General features: G+C 53.2%; 1 protein-coding gene across 2 annotated transcripts in view; it reads left to right on the top strand.

Annotated features, from left to right (window-relative positions):
- Gli2 (GLI family zinc finger 2) overlaps positions 1-15646 on the top strand; it is a 234252-nt gene that overhangs the window by 174328 nt on the left and 44278 nt on the right. For both annotated transcript variants that reach the window (XM_023709743.1, XM_023709742.1), the window contains exon 3: positions 2089-2194. In XM_023709743.1, the coding sequence (XP_023565511.1) occupies positions 2089-2194 (106 nt within the window). The remainder of the gene's footprint in view (positions 1-2088; positions 2195-15646) is intronic.

Raw genomic sequence — 15646 nt, 5'->3', positions numbered from 1 at the left:
GCAGTCTCCATCTGGGCAGTCTCCAGCCACAGGCAGCCCAGCGTGGGGCTCCCAGCCTCTCTAGAGGTCGCTGTGAGTGTCAGCAGCTCATCCCTTTGCCTCAGGGCTGCATGTTCCTAGTTTGATAGGGACTTCGGAGTGGAGCACTCCTTGCCCACACAGGCCCTCCGTGAGCCTTGCCTCTGCATGAACTACTGTGTCTTCTCAGCAACAGCGTAAAAGCCACGGTTACCATTGCAGTAGGTGGTTGTGCAGCTGTGGGCCGCTCCGGAAAGCACAACCAGAGAGTGGCATGAGCGCCGACCGTCCTGTCTACCAGCCTGTTCGTTCCTCTTTGAGGCTCGGTTTGGCAAACGGATTTCATCAGAGGAAGATTTGCTTTCTTTTTAGTCCCTACAGAAGTGTCAAAATTGTGGAATTAAAAAGATAAAATTAAATATGTAACAATTATAGTCAAGGTTTTCAGAGTAAACTTTCCTCCCCTTTAGTCATCTTGTCCAACCTGAGGGTCGGTTGGCAGCGGATAAACGAAGTGTGATCCATGCAGCCCGTGGAACAGCACGTAGCCTTACAAAGGAGGGAAACTGTAACGCGCGCTACAGCTTGGGTGAACCTGGAGGGCAGTATGTAAGCTAAGAGAGTAAGCCGGACCCCAGAGGACAAGCGTTACCATCGGACTCCACCTGCAATCCCAGCTACTTAGGAGGCTGAGACAGGAGATTTGCAAATTCCAAGCTAGCCTAGTCAACTTAGCAAGATCCTGTCTCAAAATTAAAAAGAGCTGGGGGTAGAAAACCTCCTGTGTGTGCAGAGCCTTGGGTTTGAGCCCTAGTACTGCTCCCTGCCCCCCGCAAAATAAAAAAAGATTTAAATGGTAAATTTTACATTTTGGTATGCTTTATTGTGATACAAAAAAAAAAAAAAAAAACTCACAGTATTTGCAGTCTAGAGTTAGAATCTCCACAGAATGGTACCCTTTATTTATTTAGTTTTGGTTTTGAGACAGTATATTGCTATGTATTTCAAGCTGGCCTTAAACTCTTATGTAGTCCATGGCAGTTCTCCTGCCTCAGCCTCCTGTGTGCTGGGATTGCACATGTATTCACCCAGTAAGGCAGTTTTATGTTAGTGCATTTATTTTATAGTAAACCTCACCATCAGCTAACCTGGGTGAATGTAAAAATGGGCACATTAAAGTATTGAGAAATCCAGGCCCGACACTGTGTCCCCTGGCCTGTGGCCTTCAGACCCGGGGAGAGTTGATTGAGAACTCTCCACTTCTTAGCCCTTTTCCCAGTCTAACTACTTTTTAAAGAGCCCTGTTTTCGAAAGCCTATAATTATGTTTGCCTCCAGGGTACCCAGGCATTTTTTTTTTTAATAAGCAAAGCGCATCCTACAATTATCACGATGATTTGTTGAGTGCAGGCCAAGTGGAGACTGGAGGCTGACTCAGCGCTGGAAACTGACACGCACGTGTTGGCGCTTCCAATCCTGGAGGCGCTGCCAGCGTGCACGGGGTCGATAATTAATATTAGGAGTAGTACAATTAACAGAGCGCATAGGTGTCCGCTTGAGGCCGCCCACAACACGGAATGGGCAGTGGGGTGGGAATTGGCCTCCCGGAGGCGGCCAGGCCCTGCCTTAGCAGATGGCTCCGGGTGAGCATCTCCAGACTGCGTATACTGCTCGGACGCTGTCACCTGGTGCTGCTGGCGCCACACGCAGCCAAGGCTGGGGTGGGCAGAAGCCAGTAGAGTGGGAGCCTGTCAGCTCTGTCGGCCCTGATTTGCGGGCTGAGCCTGGTTTCATGGCCCTGCCTGTAATCTCCCTGAGTTCAAAGCGCGCTTAGCTGCTTGTCTTTGTCAAGAGCGCGGTTGGGGATCTTTTATGTGGAAGATGTAGGATTCTCGGGCTGACTTTGATTATTTATTCATTCCCCTTCGTGGGTGTGTGATAGCCCAGGCACTGCGGAGCCCCTTGTCCTGGCTACTCTTGCTCAGAAATTCATCGAGCTTAAAGCCCTTTGAAAATTGCTTTACGAGGGAGGGGAAAGGTTTTGAAGTTTTTCTTTTTCTCCCATCTACAGTGCCGCAGCACCTCTTGCCACCATTCCATGGACCCTTGCCAATTGACATGCGACACCAGGAGGGAAGGTACCATTACGAGCCTCACTCTGTCCACAGCGCGCATGGGTAAGTCCTGCCCTGTGCTTGCCCTCCCCTGTTACTGGGGAGGCCCGCCAGCAGTCCTGGCCACTCTACCTCCTCCATGTGTTGCTTGGAGTTCCTGGTATGTGTTGTCCCAAGTGCGCAGGGAGCGCAGATGCCCCCCCCCCCAGGAGCATGAGAGTTCACGATGTGTGCCCGCCAGCCAACCCCTTCCTCTGAAGAGGGGCGCTTGGTTCACTTCCTTTAGCAATTCTTGGGTGCTAGGCTGGTGGGGGGAATCCTTATGAGATTATAGGGTCTCTACCTGCCTATGAAGCGAATCCCCTCCAGACCCAAGAATCTGTTAAAGAAGGTGTCCTTAGGTATATGCTGTTCCAAAATAATAATTCAGAGACTCTTTTTACCATCTAGGGGCCTCTAGTTTGAATCTAAGGACTTGAACTTAAAGTGATGCTTTAGAGTCTCTTTCCATTCCCACCTGGGGCCTCTAAGCCCCTGGCTGGTGTTATGACTCCAGCCTGGCCCCACTGTGTGCTGTCAGAGTCAGCCATCTCTCCAGCCTCCCTCTGCTCATCACACTAACCTGAGAGGGGGCCTCTGTGAAGACCAGCAGCTCCCAAGGTGCCCCCTGGCCATCCCTGTTACTCGGAAACCCTCCAGCCACCTCACCTGCTCCTGCCAAGCTGCTGTCTGTGCTTCTAGCACATGCCACCTTGTCCCCTGTCTCTGTAATGCACCCCAGCCTCCCAGTGTCCCCTCCACTTGTCCATCTCTAAGCCTCAACTCAGGAGCAACTCCTGCTAAAGACACTAGCTCCCACACTGAGACCCCCACTCCACCTGGGCCCCAGAATGCGCTTTCAGTGCCTGTCTGCCCGCAGGTTCTGGGCTCCCCTTGGATGTCTGTATCTCTGGCGGCTGACACACACAGGCGCACAGTCGATGCCTGGCACTGGAGAGCTCTCTCCATGCACGCCCCTGTGGAAGGCCAACCCCGCTGCTGGGATGCAGTCAGTACGCACTCACTGAGCACTCGCTGCGGTCAAAGCACTGTGCTCCGGAGGTGTCCCAACTCTGCCTCAGTGACACTTGCTTTGGGAAACTTACAGCCTCCCTAAGAGGGAGCAAACCTGGGACTTGTACTTTCTTTTTAAAAATACTTTTTAAGTGTTTTACTTGGAGATGCATTTAGACATGCAAAAGCTGTTGCAAAAATCTTATATACCTTTTCTCAGTGCTTCAAAATACTAACATCTGCTATCACTGAAGACTGGCTCAGTGCTGTGAGTGGACCTACACACCTGATCCAGGGGTGCTTGGCTGTTTCCTTGCTCCTGTCATTTTTCCCTTGCTCAGGCTCCTGGATTGCATTTGATTGTTACCCATCCTTAGTCACCTTTAATCCAGGGCAGGTCCTCAATGTCTCTGGCTTTTCTGACCTTGCTCTTCTGAGGAACATAGGTCAGTTGCTGCATGAACAGTTGCCATAACAAACACCCCTTGGTTCGGATTTGCCTACAGTTGCTTCATAATTGCATTTCAGTTATGTATTAGAGGGAATAATACTGTAGACAGGAATGCCGTTTGCTTTCTAGGGCCTTGTATCAGAAGGCAAAGTTTGCTCCCTTGTTTGAGGTGGTGTCTGCCGGGATTCTCCCTTTAAGGTTGTTCCCTTTGTAATCAATACGTACCTGGCTAGGCAGCCCTTGGAGAATATGTGAGCACCCTGTTTCTCGTCATAATTTTACCTATTAACTTAAACATCCATTGATGGTTCTTGTCAGAAACCATAATTACTCAAGCTTGCCAAATGGCAGTCGTCTATTTCCTTCATTCTTTCCAAGTAAATTGAGTGTAATTCTACTAAAAGGAAAAACTGTCCCTTCTCCCATGGGCATTTTACTCATTTAGTTTAGTATTTCTTCAATACATGGATATTCATGTTAATCTTGGGTTCTGCTATCGCTATCATTATTTAATCTGTAATTCAAATTGTCCCAGATCTGGCCCTTGAGTGTTTTTCTTCAAGCTTTATTCTGTGCCTGTTCGACATGTTGGGACCTTTCACGTTCTTTCTGAAGCTTGTTCCTGGATCCTGCATTGACAGGACCTGCTGTAGCAGCTGCGAGTCCACAGTGTGTGGTGGGGCCACTTCCTGCCTCTGTTCCCCTAAGGGATCCTGGAGGTGGCTGAAACTCAGCTCTGGCAGCCTAAAGATGACAGGGCCATATGTCGGGAGCTAGTTGTGCCACTTGAAAATTGCCTGGATGATGGTACCCAAGAGCCCCTGATGCATCGAGGGCACATAGTTCGTACTTGGAAGGGGCCAGTGCTTCTGCTTGAGAAGCGGTGGCTGGTTCCGTGGCACAGATCCTGGGCACAACAAGCCTACCACAAAACGTTCCCTGCACAGGTTGCAGCTGAACACCCCATAGAAATGTTCTAGTCCCTCACTGGCCTGAGTGACCCTGTCTGTAGACTGCCTATCTGACTCGTACCGTATTCATGTTCTCTGTCTGCTGTGACAAATTACCATCAATTTGGAGGTAGAAAGTAATAAAAAGGTATTCTAATAGAGTTGTGGGAGCCAGAAATCAGGACTAAGTCTTAGAAGCCAAAATCAGTGTGTTGACAGGGCTGGTTCCTTCTAGAGGCTTCTCAGAAAACTCTGCTTCTTTGACTTTTACAGCTTCTGGGCTGCCTCCTGCATGCCGTGGCTCACAAGCCCAGCCTCATGTCACACTGCCTTTACTCCCTCCTCCTGTCTTCACATCACCGCCTTCCTCTTTTGAAGCAGTTTCCCCCTCTCTGCCTCTTTCTTATCAGGACACCTGAGATTGTTTGTAGGGCCCGCCCCGCTCTCTCGGATCATCTCTCCTCCATATCCTGTGCATAACCACCTTTGCTATGTACCTTAGCCATGAAAAGAACACTCACAGGTTCCAGGGATTAGGAAGAGGACCCCCGTGGGAGCCATATTTGGCTCCTTTGGGTTACCCGGCTCCCTCGGGGAATCTGTCTTCTCCCGTAGGCTACAACAAAGATGCTGATCACTGGCTCAGGTCCACACTGGAGCCTGCTGCCCATCAGTTAACCTCCCGGGTTGCCCTGGGAGATGGATGTAGGCTCGGGCTTGCAGCTGTAGACACGGATGCTCAGAGAGGCGCAGGGGCATCTGCAGGTCTCTCCTGCCCGGGTGGACCTGTCGGCTTCCGTGAAGGCTGAGGAGATCAGGCTGTCAGACACAGCTGTTGTCCCCACCAAAAAAGGATTCATCTGCTCCCTCCCCACTGGAAGGGAGCAGAATGGAGTCATAGAGCAGAGTCCTGCCACAGCGGACTTCGGCAGCTCCACGCTGTCCTCAGGATAAGCAGTTCCCACCCAGGCCAACATGGCAAGGCCTTCTGGACTGGCCTTCGGCTGTGGAAATCCCCACTTGTTTCCCATCTGTACCTAGTGGGAATGTGGACAAAACGTCTGAGAAAAATGGCACTGTGGCTGTGGCTTCTGTGATTAATGTGGCTGCAGCCCGCTGGAGCACCCCGATCCATCAAGCCCTTGGTGCAGCCCACTCTCCTTGCCGGCACCAAATGTGCGTCATTACACAAACGTTGCCCAGCAAATGAGGTGCGGTGTCATCGCTTGTCAGCAGAGTCTGAGCCTGTGCCTGCTGCTTGAGTCACAGGGCCATGTTGCACAGCTTGGCAGCAGGCGCACGTGGCAGTCCCAAGATAGAGCTCCTGGTGTGTGCGGGCTCTGAGGTGGCACACTCTGGCGTGCCCTGTTGCCTGTGGTGCCTCAGGCAAGGTACAGTGGTAGCCCAAGGGCTGCCGTGGTCTCAGCCCTGCCCTGGTGCCTGCATTTGGACCCGTGCAGAACCCACAGCCAAGTGAGAGCTGATGGATGTGAATCAACCAGGCCCGGTCTTCTCATCGGGAAGGGGCTGTCTACTGACGTGTTCCGGATAACACAGTCTACAGTTCTGTGAGAATGAAGTGGGATGGTGTGGGCGATGCATTCGGAGTCACTTGGAGGTTTTCAGTAGATGTTGGCTCTTGCTGGGTGTACAAGAATGCAGTTCACTACAGGCCACAGAACATGTGCAGCAGGCCGTGGCCCATCCTCAGAAAAGGAAACTGTCCAAGTGGGACTACGAGTGCACCACTGTGGCATTGGAAGGTGGGAAATGGGGCTGAAAGGGTACTGTTGAGGTAGGAGAAAGATCTTCTTCTCTTCAGTGGAGGACTTTAGATTTCTTCCCTTGCCACCTAGAAGTAGAAGGGATGGTCGATTTATTTTCAAGGAAACTGCAAGCTTGTTAGGAGATGGGTAGGAAGCACAGTGAGTAGGCCACGCGAGTGTATCCTAGTGGTTCTGGTGCAAGTGGGGCTGTGGTAGGCTGACTACTCACAGGGACAGGCAGAGCATGGGACCCTATGTATTCTAGCGCAGCTAGATGGCTTTCCCTACGCATCCACACCCTGCCCCTCTACAGAGACCCTGCCCAATCAGCTTAAGGTACAAGGGCACAGCAGACCTCACTTGGCTTCCTAATGCCCATGTGGCTCCACAAAAGGAACTGGTACCATCTGAAGACCCATGGTACAGCATCTTTCGTATGTGATGGGGTGACAAGTGAGTTGGGGATCTTTTGTGAATCCCATGGGATTCCTATGTTGCTGGGTATCTAAGAGTCTATACCAAGGGCAGGAAGAAAAGGCCATCTGCCACTCCTCCATGCCCTGTGGTGCTAATGGGAGACAGCAGCAGCTGGACCACCCCTCGCTCAGGCTCTTAGAAATAGTTTTGCAAGGTATTGTGGGGAAGGTGGCTGAACATGGCATGGCAGGGTCCCCAGTGAGAGCTCTCAGTTTCCTTGGAATGAGGAGTCCAGACTGACATAGGCTAGGATTAACACATGACCTAGCAGCTAGGGCGAGGTCATGCTCCTGGTTCAGGAAGCTGGGCCAACCTTCAACTCTCAAGTTTCCTCGCTGGGTAAAGCTCTGACCTACCAGCCTTGGGGCTCCAAGAAAACCAATCCCAACTGCCTGCTGCTTATAGAAACTGTCCCATGAAGCACCTCCCAAATTTGACCCAGATCTGAACATCTTGAGTGTGACAAAAGACGCCATGCATAGGCCCTGGCCTGAGATGTTCCAGTTCTTCCAGACTAGGCAGAGGGCTGGGGATCTGTTTATTTACAGGTACCCACAGGCCAGAGTTTAGGAGTCACTGTAGGCCACACTGCTTATTCAAGACCTGAGAAAAAGCCCAAAGCCATGTGCTGGCTTCCTGGAAGTTGTAGGACTCACATGTCATGTCTGTCAGTACTAGTACTTCCATCTCAGAAGCGCGAGTGTTGAAGGTCCCTGGTGCCTTTGCTCACCATTCACAGTTGAGGCCCTCCTCGGTGGCCTAAATCTCTTCCTATTTCCGCTTACAGAAGGCAGGGAGCGTCTGGGGTGGGAACAGTGGCAGCAGGACTGTGCCCTCCTCTCCTGTCTGATCTGGCCCCATCCCTGATCTCTGATGACCCTTGACACCTTCTGGGATTCTAGGCCAGATCCCTGCTAACTGCCTTTAGCAGCTCCTTGATCTCGAGCTGTATTTGGCTTACATTTCATTGGCAGTCGCGACCCAAGGCCACCTGCTTGGACAAGGATTGAAGAGCGGTCTTGCTAGAGACAGATGGCTCTAGTTTGTAGCTATCAACTTATGTGAAGTGAAGACGCTGGCCCCGGCGTGTGAAGGAAAGACAGGGAGCGCCAGCTGGGGCAGTGGGGTCCTCAGCCTCCCATCATCTGCCCAGTTGGTCCCGCAGAGCGCACCTTATCCAGAGGCCCCTGCAGAAGCAGTTGTGGACACCTGAGTCCACACTTGCCCTGGCAAGCGCGTCTTAGTGGGGATGGCTAGCTGGTGTGCTGTGTCTTGGTGCTGATTGGATGAGCTCATGCGCCTTCTCAGTCTGGGGTGACTTCAAGGTGACCTTTTCCAAGGTCTGTGTTCCATTAAGACTGTACCGAGTGTCATGAGAATAATAAACCTTACTGGACCCTCATGACTCTGTCCTCAGCTGTTTACCAAGGGTGCGCGGCTGGGCAGGAGGAAGTTTGGACATTTTCTTCCTGATTCCTGCATCAGCATCCCAGAGTTGGCTTTATTTGTGTTTCTCAGGAAGCCTTGTCCTTCAGCAAACATGCTTACTGCTTTTCAGAGCCTTGTGCACAGACTGAGGAGGCTTCTGAAGTGCATGTGTAACCAGCTTTTAGGCAGGGATGCCCGGTGGCCCAGGGTCGCCCACCGGGGGCTGGTGCCTCTTTCTCCCATGGTCTGCCTACACTGCTGTGCTGTCCTCCGGAAATCACTCTTAAAACCTGTAGTGGCTGACCACTGACTTCTTCAGAACAACTAACAGCGGGCAGAGAGGGGGCACGGGGCCGGGTCTAGGCTGAGTGTGGGCAGCACACCTTCCTCCTGTGGCCGCTCGAGGCTGAGCGACTCTGTGGCTCACCATGGTGGGCACAGCCTTGAGAGGTCTGTTGGGCCCCTTGCCCAGTTGAAGTCCAGGGAGCTCAGGCTCAGGCCAGCCCAGGAACAAAAGCAAGGCCCTGCGCCCTGCCTCCTTGGCCTAAGTCATGCCACCACCCTGCAAGAGAGGCAGTGCCTGGACTCACTGCTCCTAGCTGGGAAGGCTGAGGAAGCGAGGGCTGGCTGCCTGTGCCCCAGTGCTGTCCTCATAGACAGCAAAGCTAGGATTGGAATCCTGGGCAGTGCCGCCATAGAGGGTCACCCTTGTTTCCTTCTTCCCCACCTCTGAGAGCTTCGTCTTCTAAGTGTCAGGAACGCACGTGGCTGCATGGGACAGGCGCTCATTTATAATGAACTGCAGCCTATAAATGTTTAATGAGCAGCATGTCCCACGAGCTGACCTGTTCTGTGGTCTTTGCTGTACACCAGCCCCTCCAGAAGGGAGCTGCCTGGCTCCGGGCCTCAGAGCTGGTGTGGTCAGCTGAGAGCAGGGGTTGATGGGAGCAGCGCCTCTGGGCAGGTGGGGAGCGTATGTGGAAGGGCTGCAGCCTGAAGTCCTGCAGGGTGAGGAGGTGGCCTCTTACCATTCTGTTGTCTCTTGGGGCTCTCCCGGGCATTTCCTATCCTAGACCTGCAGGATGGAAGCAGAACTGGGATGGGCTGAGTTTTAAATCCTGTCTGCAGCATTTATTCTCTTTATAGCCTTGTGCTGGTTGAGTCACCTCTACGGGCCTCAGTTTTCCTGTCTGTAAAATGGGAACTTGACTGATATCTCTTGTGGCATTGCTGTGAGGAATAGATAAGCCAGTCACATGCAATGTGCTGCTTTGTGGACCTGCAATGTCCAAAAGGACTATGATAAAGGCTTGGCTGCTAGCTGTGGTGCTGTTAGGAAGTGGCAAAACCTTGGGAGAGGTCAGTCCCCAAGTGATGCTCCTGGAGGGGACTTTGGGGCCCCAGCCCCTTTGGTCTCTGGCTTTACTTTTCAGCTGTCTCCTCTTCCATACATTCAACCCTGAGGTTTTGATCCAAAGTGACCATGGACAGAAGCTGCTGACACTGGGAGCCCAACACCCTTGTCTTCCTTCCCAGCTAACTGTCTCCAGTGTTTCAGGGCAGAAAGTGCTTACACAAAGTCTGTCAGAACAGCGTTCTGACTGCAGGACGCTGCCTCATGGTACACGTTTAGGCCTCCTGGTGTCCTGTAAGGAGGGTGGTGACCCTGCTCATAGAGGACGATACTGGAGGCTACCAGAGTGTAGTGGCTCCCCCGGATCACTCTGCCTCCAAAGGAGGCCTGACCCCAAAGCCTAAGTTCTTTCCTATGCTGAATATACTCAGAGAGGAAGGATCTCACTACACTTGGGAGAGCTTCTGTGTGTTAGGCCTGGCATGAGCATGGAGAGAGAAAAGCCATCAGGCAAAGGCATTAATCACTAAGTATAAGGTTCCAGGCACTGATGACTAGGCTGATTGGCCTTGAGGTAGACTGCACCAGGTCAGGCTGTCACCTTTGGAGGCATGTGGATGTCAGTGCCCAGATGCATGCAGTCTGGCTCACTGTTGCTGAATCCCCATGTCCGGTCCCTTGGTGGCACCCTGCCAGTCTCTTGTCAGTGCACACCGAGGGATGTCCAGGCCTTGGCTGTTCCTGAACTCCCGTGCTTTGAAAAAGTCCAGGGCCATTCCCACAGCCAGCCCTGACAGAGTGGAACAGGAGTCTCCAGCCTCACAGCGGGATTGCACAGGGGCCTGTGGTGGGCCAGCAGCGGATGGAACTTCGCTGGTATTCCTGGCCACTCCCGTGGCTCAAGTGGCCACCTGAGCCCCTCCTCCTGTCAGATCCTTGATGGCGCTAGAGTGCACAGGAGCCCTGACCCCTGTGAGAACTGTGTGTGTGCAGATCTAGATTCCATGGCCCTCAGAATCATCCCCAAACCATCACCCCACATCTGCAGAAAAATTGCCTTCCATAAAACAAGACCCTAGTTCCAGAGAGACCGAGGACAACTGGTGTAGAAAGAACGATGCTGCTGCTTCCCCGGCAGCTGGACACCTGCCCAGTGCCTGTGACACAGCAGCTGGTGCCAGGAGCTGGGGATACAGCTCCAAGTCTTGTTCCCCACAGAGATCTTTCAGTCTGGCTGGAAAAGGGGAAAACTGGGCAGTTACAGAGCGGCCTGTGAGAAGGTGCTGGGGAACCCAGAGCAGGAAGCATTCCCCAGCGGGAAGGCTGCCTCTCCTGCTCCAGCCGCAGCCCTCAGAGCCACCCTGAGGCCCTCTTAGGCCCTCCTGGACTCACCCAGCTCCAGTGAGAGGCCTCTAGGAGGCAGGGACCTCTAAAAGCATGCACTAATGGACACATCTGCAGCACCCCCACCTCAGAGAGGAGGTTTATCTAAACTATTCAGGATTATCCATCTACTCATGACAGGCACGCAGGAAAGGAAATTCCACACGGCACTTTGGCAGGCAGGGCTGAGCTGGAGAATTAATGTGGAGGAGTTGTGCTGGGTCCCTTCCACCATTCACACAGGCCTTTCTCCTGCCTTAAACCCAGGCTCCTGGAGAACCTAGCGAACCTCTCCTTCCTTAAAAGCCCCCTTCTCGCCCACACTCCTGTCCCCAGACAGCCGCCTCTTATTCCCACCCTGGATGGCTTCAGGAGGGTGACTTTCCAGAAGGTTTGGCTCAGTAGTGCTGAGACCCCAGATACCCAGGTCACCTTGGAGAGGGCCTGGTCCTCATGGCTCCTCTGGCTCAGCCCAGCAGTGCTCTGGCCCCCAACGGGCAGATGAAGCAAGTCCAAGGCTACCAGCAACCCCATCCCACCCCCATTCCTTCCCACCCATCATGCGGCTGGGGAAAAGCAGTCTCCCTGATATCTCCCTCGTCTTTTACGCATTAGGATTTTTAACTTTGTAATAACGGATAACTTCCTGTCCTGCCCCCAAAGGGCAGTGGTGATAACAAGTGGGTGGACCTTAACCAAGGCCATCTGGATGGCCTCCTTTGTAGGCGCAATTTTATAACCTAATTTCCCTACCAAAACGTCCGTGTTTACTCAACAAGAAATCTGTTCTTTGTCAGCTACAAACACCGATTTCTCCTTTAGAGCTCTGTGGAAGGCGTGCCCGGTGCAGGCTGGAGCAGTGGATCTCTAAGGGCGGCTGAGCTAGGGCCGGATGGATTGGGTGTACTGTGGAGCAGGCCGGGCGGATGAGTCCAGGGCTGTTCAGGAGGAAGGCAGAGCATCCGAGAACATCACAGCCAAGACGGGCCCACTGGTGACGGGGGTCGGGCGCAGAGCCCTGAAACACATTTCAGAATAGACAAGTCAGAATGCCTGCATGCACCCTCATCCCTAACCTGGTTCATCCCCACATCTTCAAGCCAAATCCGACTTGCCCTGAAGGCATCCTGAGCCAACAACAACAACAAAGAATCCATCTAACCTGGCCTAGGGGCTGGGGACCAGCCAGCACCTTTGAGGTCATGTGTACCCCTGCTCTCCTCCTGCCCCTGGCTTCCCCTCCCAACTCTACCACTCTCTGGGCTTACCAGATGATCAGCCCTTGGCGCTGTGGAGGTTTTTACCTCGTGTCTTATTCCTCTAGTAACTGCTGGCTTAGTTTTTCTGTGCTGGGCATTACACAAAGTCATGCGGGTATATTTGGGAACTGGCTTTCCACGTTCCACATGACCTTGTGGGGTTCTCCCTTCAGCACATGGGGCTCTGGATTTGCTTAGCCCATGCTGGCAGGCCTCTGGGCTGAGCTGGGTCTTTGCCCTTTGAGCCCTGCTGTTGGAACACACTCTCTTGTACCATCCCTGGGCGCATAGTGCAGCAGGTTGTTTAGTGTGTCTGTCTGGGAACAGATCTCATGAGTCATCTTAGCCTCCCAGATGTTGCTGGGCTCTGCCGGTGGTTCTGCCAACACACATTCCCTGCAGCTGTCTGAGAACGCAGTTTGCTACTCATTTTTGTCACCAGGCTGATAGGTTTGTTAGCCACTGATGTTTCCTTCCCTGACATGCCTACTCAGCCATTTTGCCTCTCTTTCTAGGGAGCTGTCTTATTCCTATTGATTCGAATAGGCATTTTATATATTACGGCTACTGGTTCCATGGTTAGCAATTCTTGTTCCAAGTATCCTTTCTCAGTGGGTCCCTGACGTGACCTGCACTTTGTTCGACTTTCCTGCCTCAGAACGCCAGGTCTATACCATTCATAGACATTTTCCTACAAGAGACTACACTCCCTGATGTGGCCTCCTGCAGGAAACCCTCTCACATTGCCCCAGCACAGTGGATGAATTCTGTCCACCCTATTCCTCCTGGCACGTTGCATACCATCTGCTGGCTGCACTAGGCATTTCCTTTCCCTCTGTGACCCCAGAAGTCCCCCATGTTCCCCACAGCAGCACCCTAACCAGCCTTGTGTAGGTGGCAAGCCTATGGCACATGTGCCACAGTGGACTGTTTATATCATTGAGAGCTCTGAAAGGCTCACCATCCCTGGCCTCGCGCTTCCCTCACTCATACACTCTGCTGAGACTTATGCCCATGTGAGTTCAGGGTCCTAGCGGAGGCTTCCTCGGACGCCTAGCATCCAACCCAGGGCCTTCAGGGGCCATGGGCAGTGAACACTGCCCGAAGCCGGGAGTGATCCCTGGCCACAGGAACAGGTGCTGGCCAGCTGGGCACCGGGGTCCACGCCCCTCTAGCAGAGGTTTCCCTGGGACAGGCTGCTGCTGGCTACACGGGGAGTGCAGAGGAGCGCCAAGATGAACTAGTTCCTGTCCGGGGAGGGGGCTTCATGCTTTCCAGAGTAATACACACCCACACCTTCAAAAATGCAAGCCCCTGAGTTAGTGTATCTTGGAAAAGATTGAATTTCTGAAACTTTCTAAGTAGAAAATACAGCCCTTGGGCTTGCCAGTGGATGGTTTCACATAAAAACTAACAAAAACATTTGGAGGGCAGCTCACAGAGCAGTTTCTGTTTGTTGGTAGGGCCTGGGGCAGCAGGTGCAGGCCTCGCTGAGCAGGGATGGGAGCAGACACCCTGCTGCCCACCCTGCCTGGCACGGAGAAGTCTTCATTAGGGCAGAAGAGGACCAGAGGCAGCAAGCCGGTGTTGCGGATCTTGGCTTCCTTTCCGGAGGGTGGGCCTGCAAAGGATTCCGGGAGCTGACACTGCCCAGTGTTGCTGTGCAAGTGGTGCTAGCCCCAAGTGGCTCAGCAGGAGCTAGAGGGCACAGGCTCCCCACCGCCATACACACTGACCTGCCGCACGGTGCTGTGATCCTGGTGGGTGGTAGGCGTCCCAGCCCAAAGGCGGGGCTGCTGTACTCTAGCCAGTATCTCCAGGGCAGAGGGCTTGGCGTGTCGAGGCTGTGTGCTGGGTGGATTCTCACTATGGGGAGTCAGGGACCATGTAATCCCAGTGGCGGTGGGAAGGCACGCTTGCGAGCCCAGTGAGCATAGAGATTGGAATGCAAGGCTCAGAGGCCCTCTCCTGCTAAGAGCACAAACATGGAGAGGATGGGGACCTCCCCTGCCCACCTGCCCGCCGGCCTGCCCACCTGCCCGCCCTCCTGCCCGTCCGCCCGCCTGTCAGGAGGGAGCATCAACTTGGGCCTGGGTTATTCCAGGAAATAGCACTAGAGCTCTGCTGTCTGGGACTTTGAGTCATAGAATTGAGGAGACAAACGATCGTGATGCCTGCCACCTCCTGAGGCCAACTGCACCCCAGTTGTGTGCGTGGCATGTCACCTCGGTTGCCAGGGCTGCGGGAACAAGTTACCATGAACACTCAGTGGCTCATGACACTGGAAATTGATCCTCCCCAAGTCTTGGAGAGCAAAAGTCTGAAATCATTGTCACTGGGCAGAAATCAAGGTGTCAGCAGGGTCATCAGCCAGTGTCGGGAGAAACTGTTCCTTGCCTCTCCAGCACCTCTGGCTCACACCCACATCATTGTCATCTCCACCTCCACGACACGTGGGCTGTCCTTTCCCTGCCGGCTGCCCCTCTGTCTCTTGCCTGTGAGGTTCCAGTGATGGGCTTTGGAGCACTCCCAGATCACCCATAACCAGACTACCGTAAGGTCCTCACGTGCCTCGCATCTGCCAAGTCCTTTTTTTTTCACAATCACTCACAGGTTCCTGTGTTTAGGACAAGGACGGGTCTTCATGAGACACCAGCCTCCCACACAAGCCTTCTCTGTGCTTTGCAGACTGTGAGACAGGTTGAGGGAAGGCACATGGTCTGCTCCCAACCTCACAGCTAAGAGGGAGATGAGCTAGGCTGAGAGGGGCCCAGGTCTTCAGCTCACTAGGCCTGTATTCCTCACTAGTCACTTTCGTCATTACCCACCTATGCAACCATTCATCTACTTATCCACTTACCCACCTTCCCATTCATCCATCCACATGTGCATCTATCCATGTGTCTGCCTGTCTGTTCATCCATCCATCCACCCATCCATCCATCCATCCACCCACCCATCCATCCACCCATCCATCCATCCATCCATCCATCCACCCATCCACCCATCTACCCATCCATCCACCCATCTACCCATCCATCCATCCATCTATCCACCCACCCATCCATCCACCCATCTACCTATCCATTCATCCACCCATCCACCCATCCATCCATCTACCCATCCATCCACCCATCCATCCACCCACCCACCCATCCATCCATCCATCCATCCATCCATCCATCCACCTATCTGCCCATCCATCCATCCATCCATCCACCCATCCATCCATTCACCCATCCATCCATTCACTCACCCATCATCCACTCATCCACCCATCTACCCATCCATCCATCCATCCATCCACCCATCCATCCATCCATCCATCCATCTACCCATCACCCACCCACGCATCCATCCATCCATCCACCCACCCATCATCCACCCATCCACC

The sequence above is a fragment of the Octodon degus genome, unplaced genomic scaffold (assembly GCF_000260255.1).
Source record: "Octodon degus isolate 3935 unplaced genomic scaffold, OctDeg1.0 scaffold00014, whole genome shotgun sequence".
NCBI lineage: Eukaryota > Metazoa > Chordata > Mammalia > Rodentia > Octodontidae > Octodon > Octodon degus.
The sequence above is the reverse complement of the archived record's forward strand: the minus strand, read 5'-3'. Positions and strand labels throughout refer to the sequence as shown.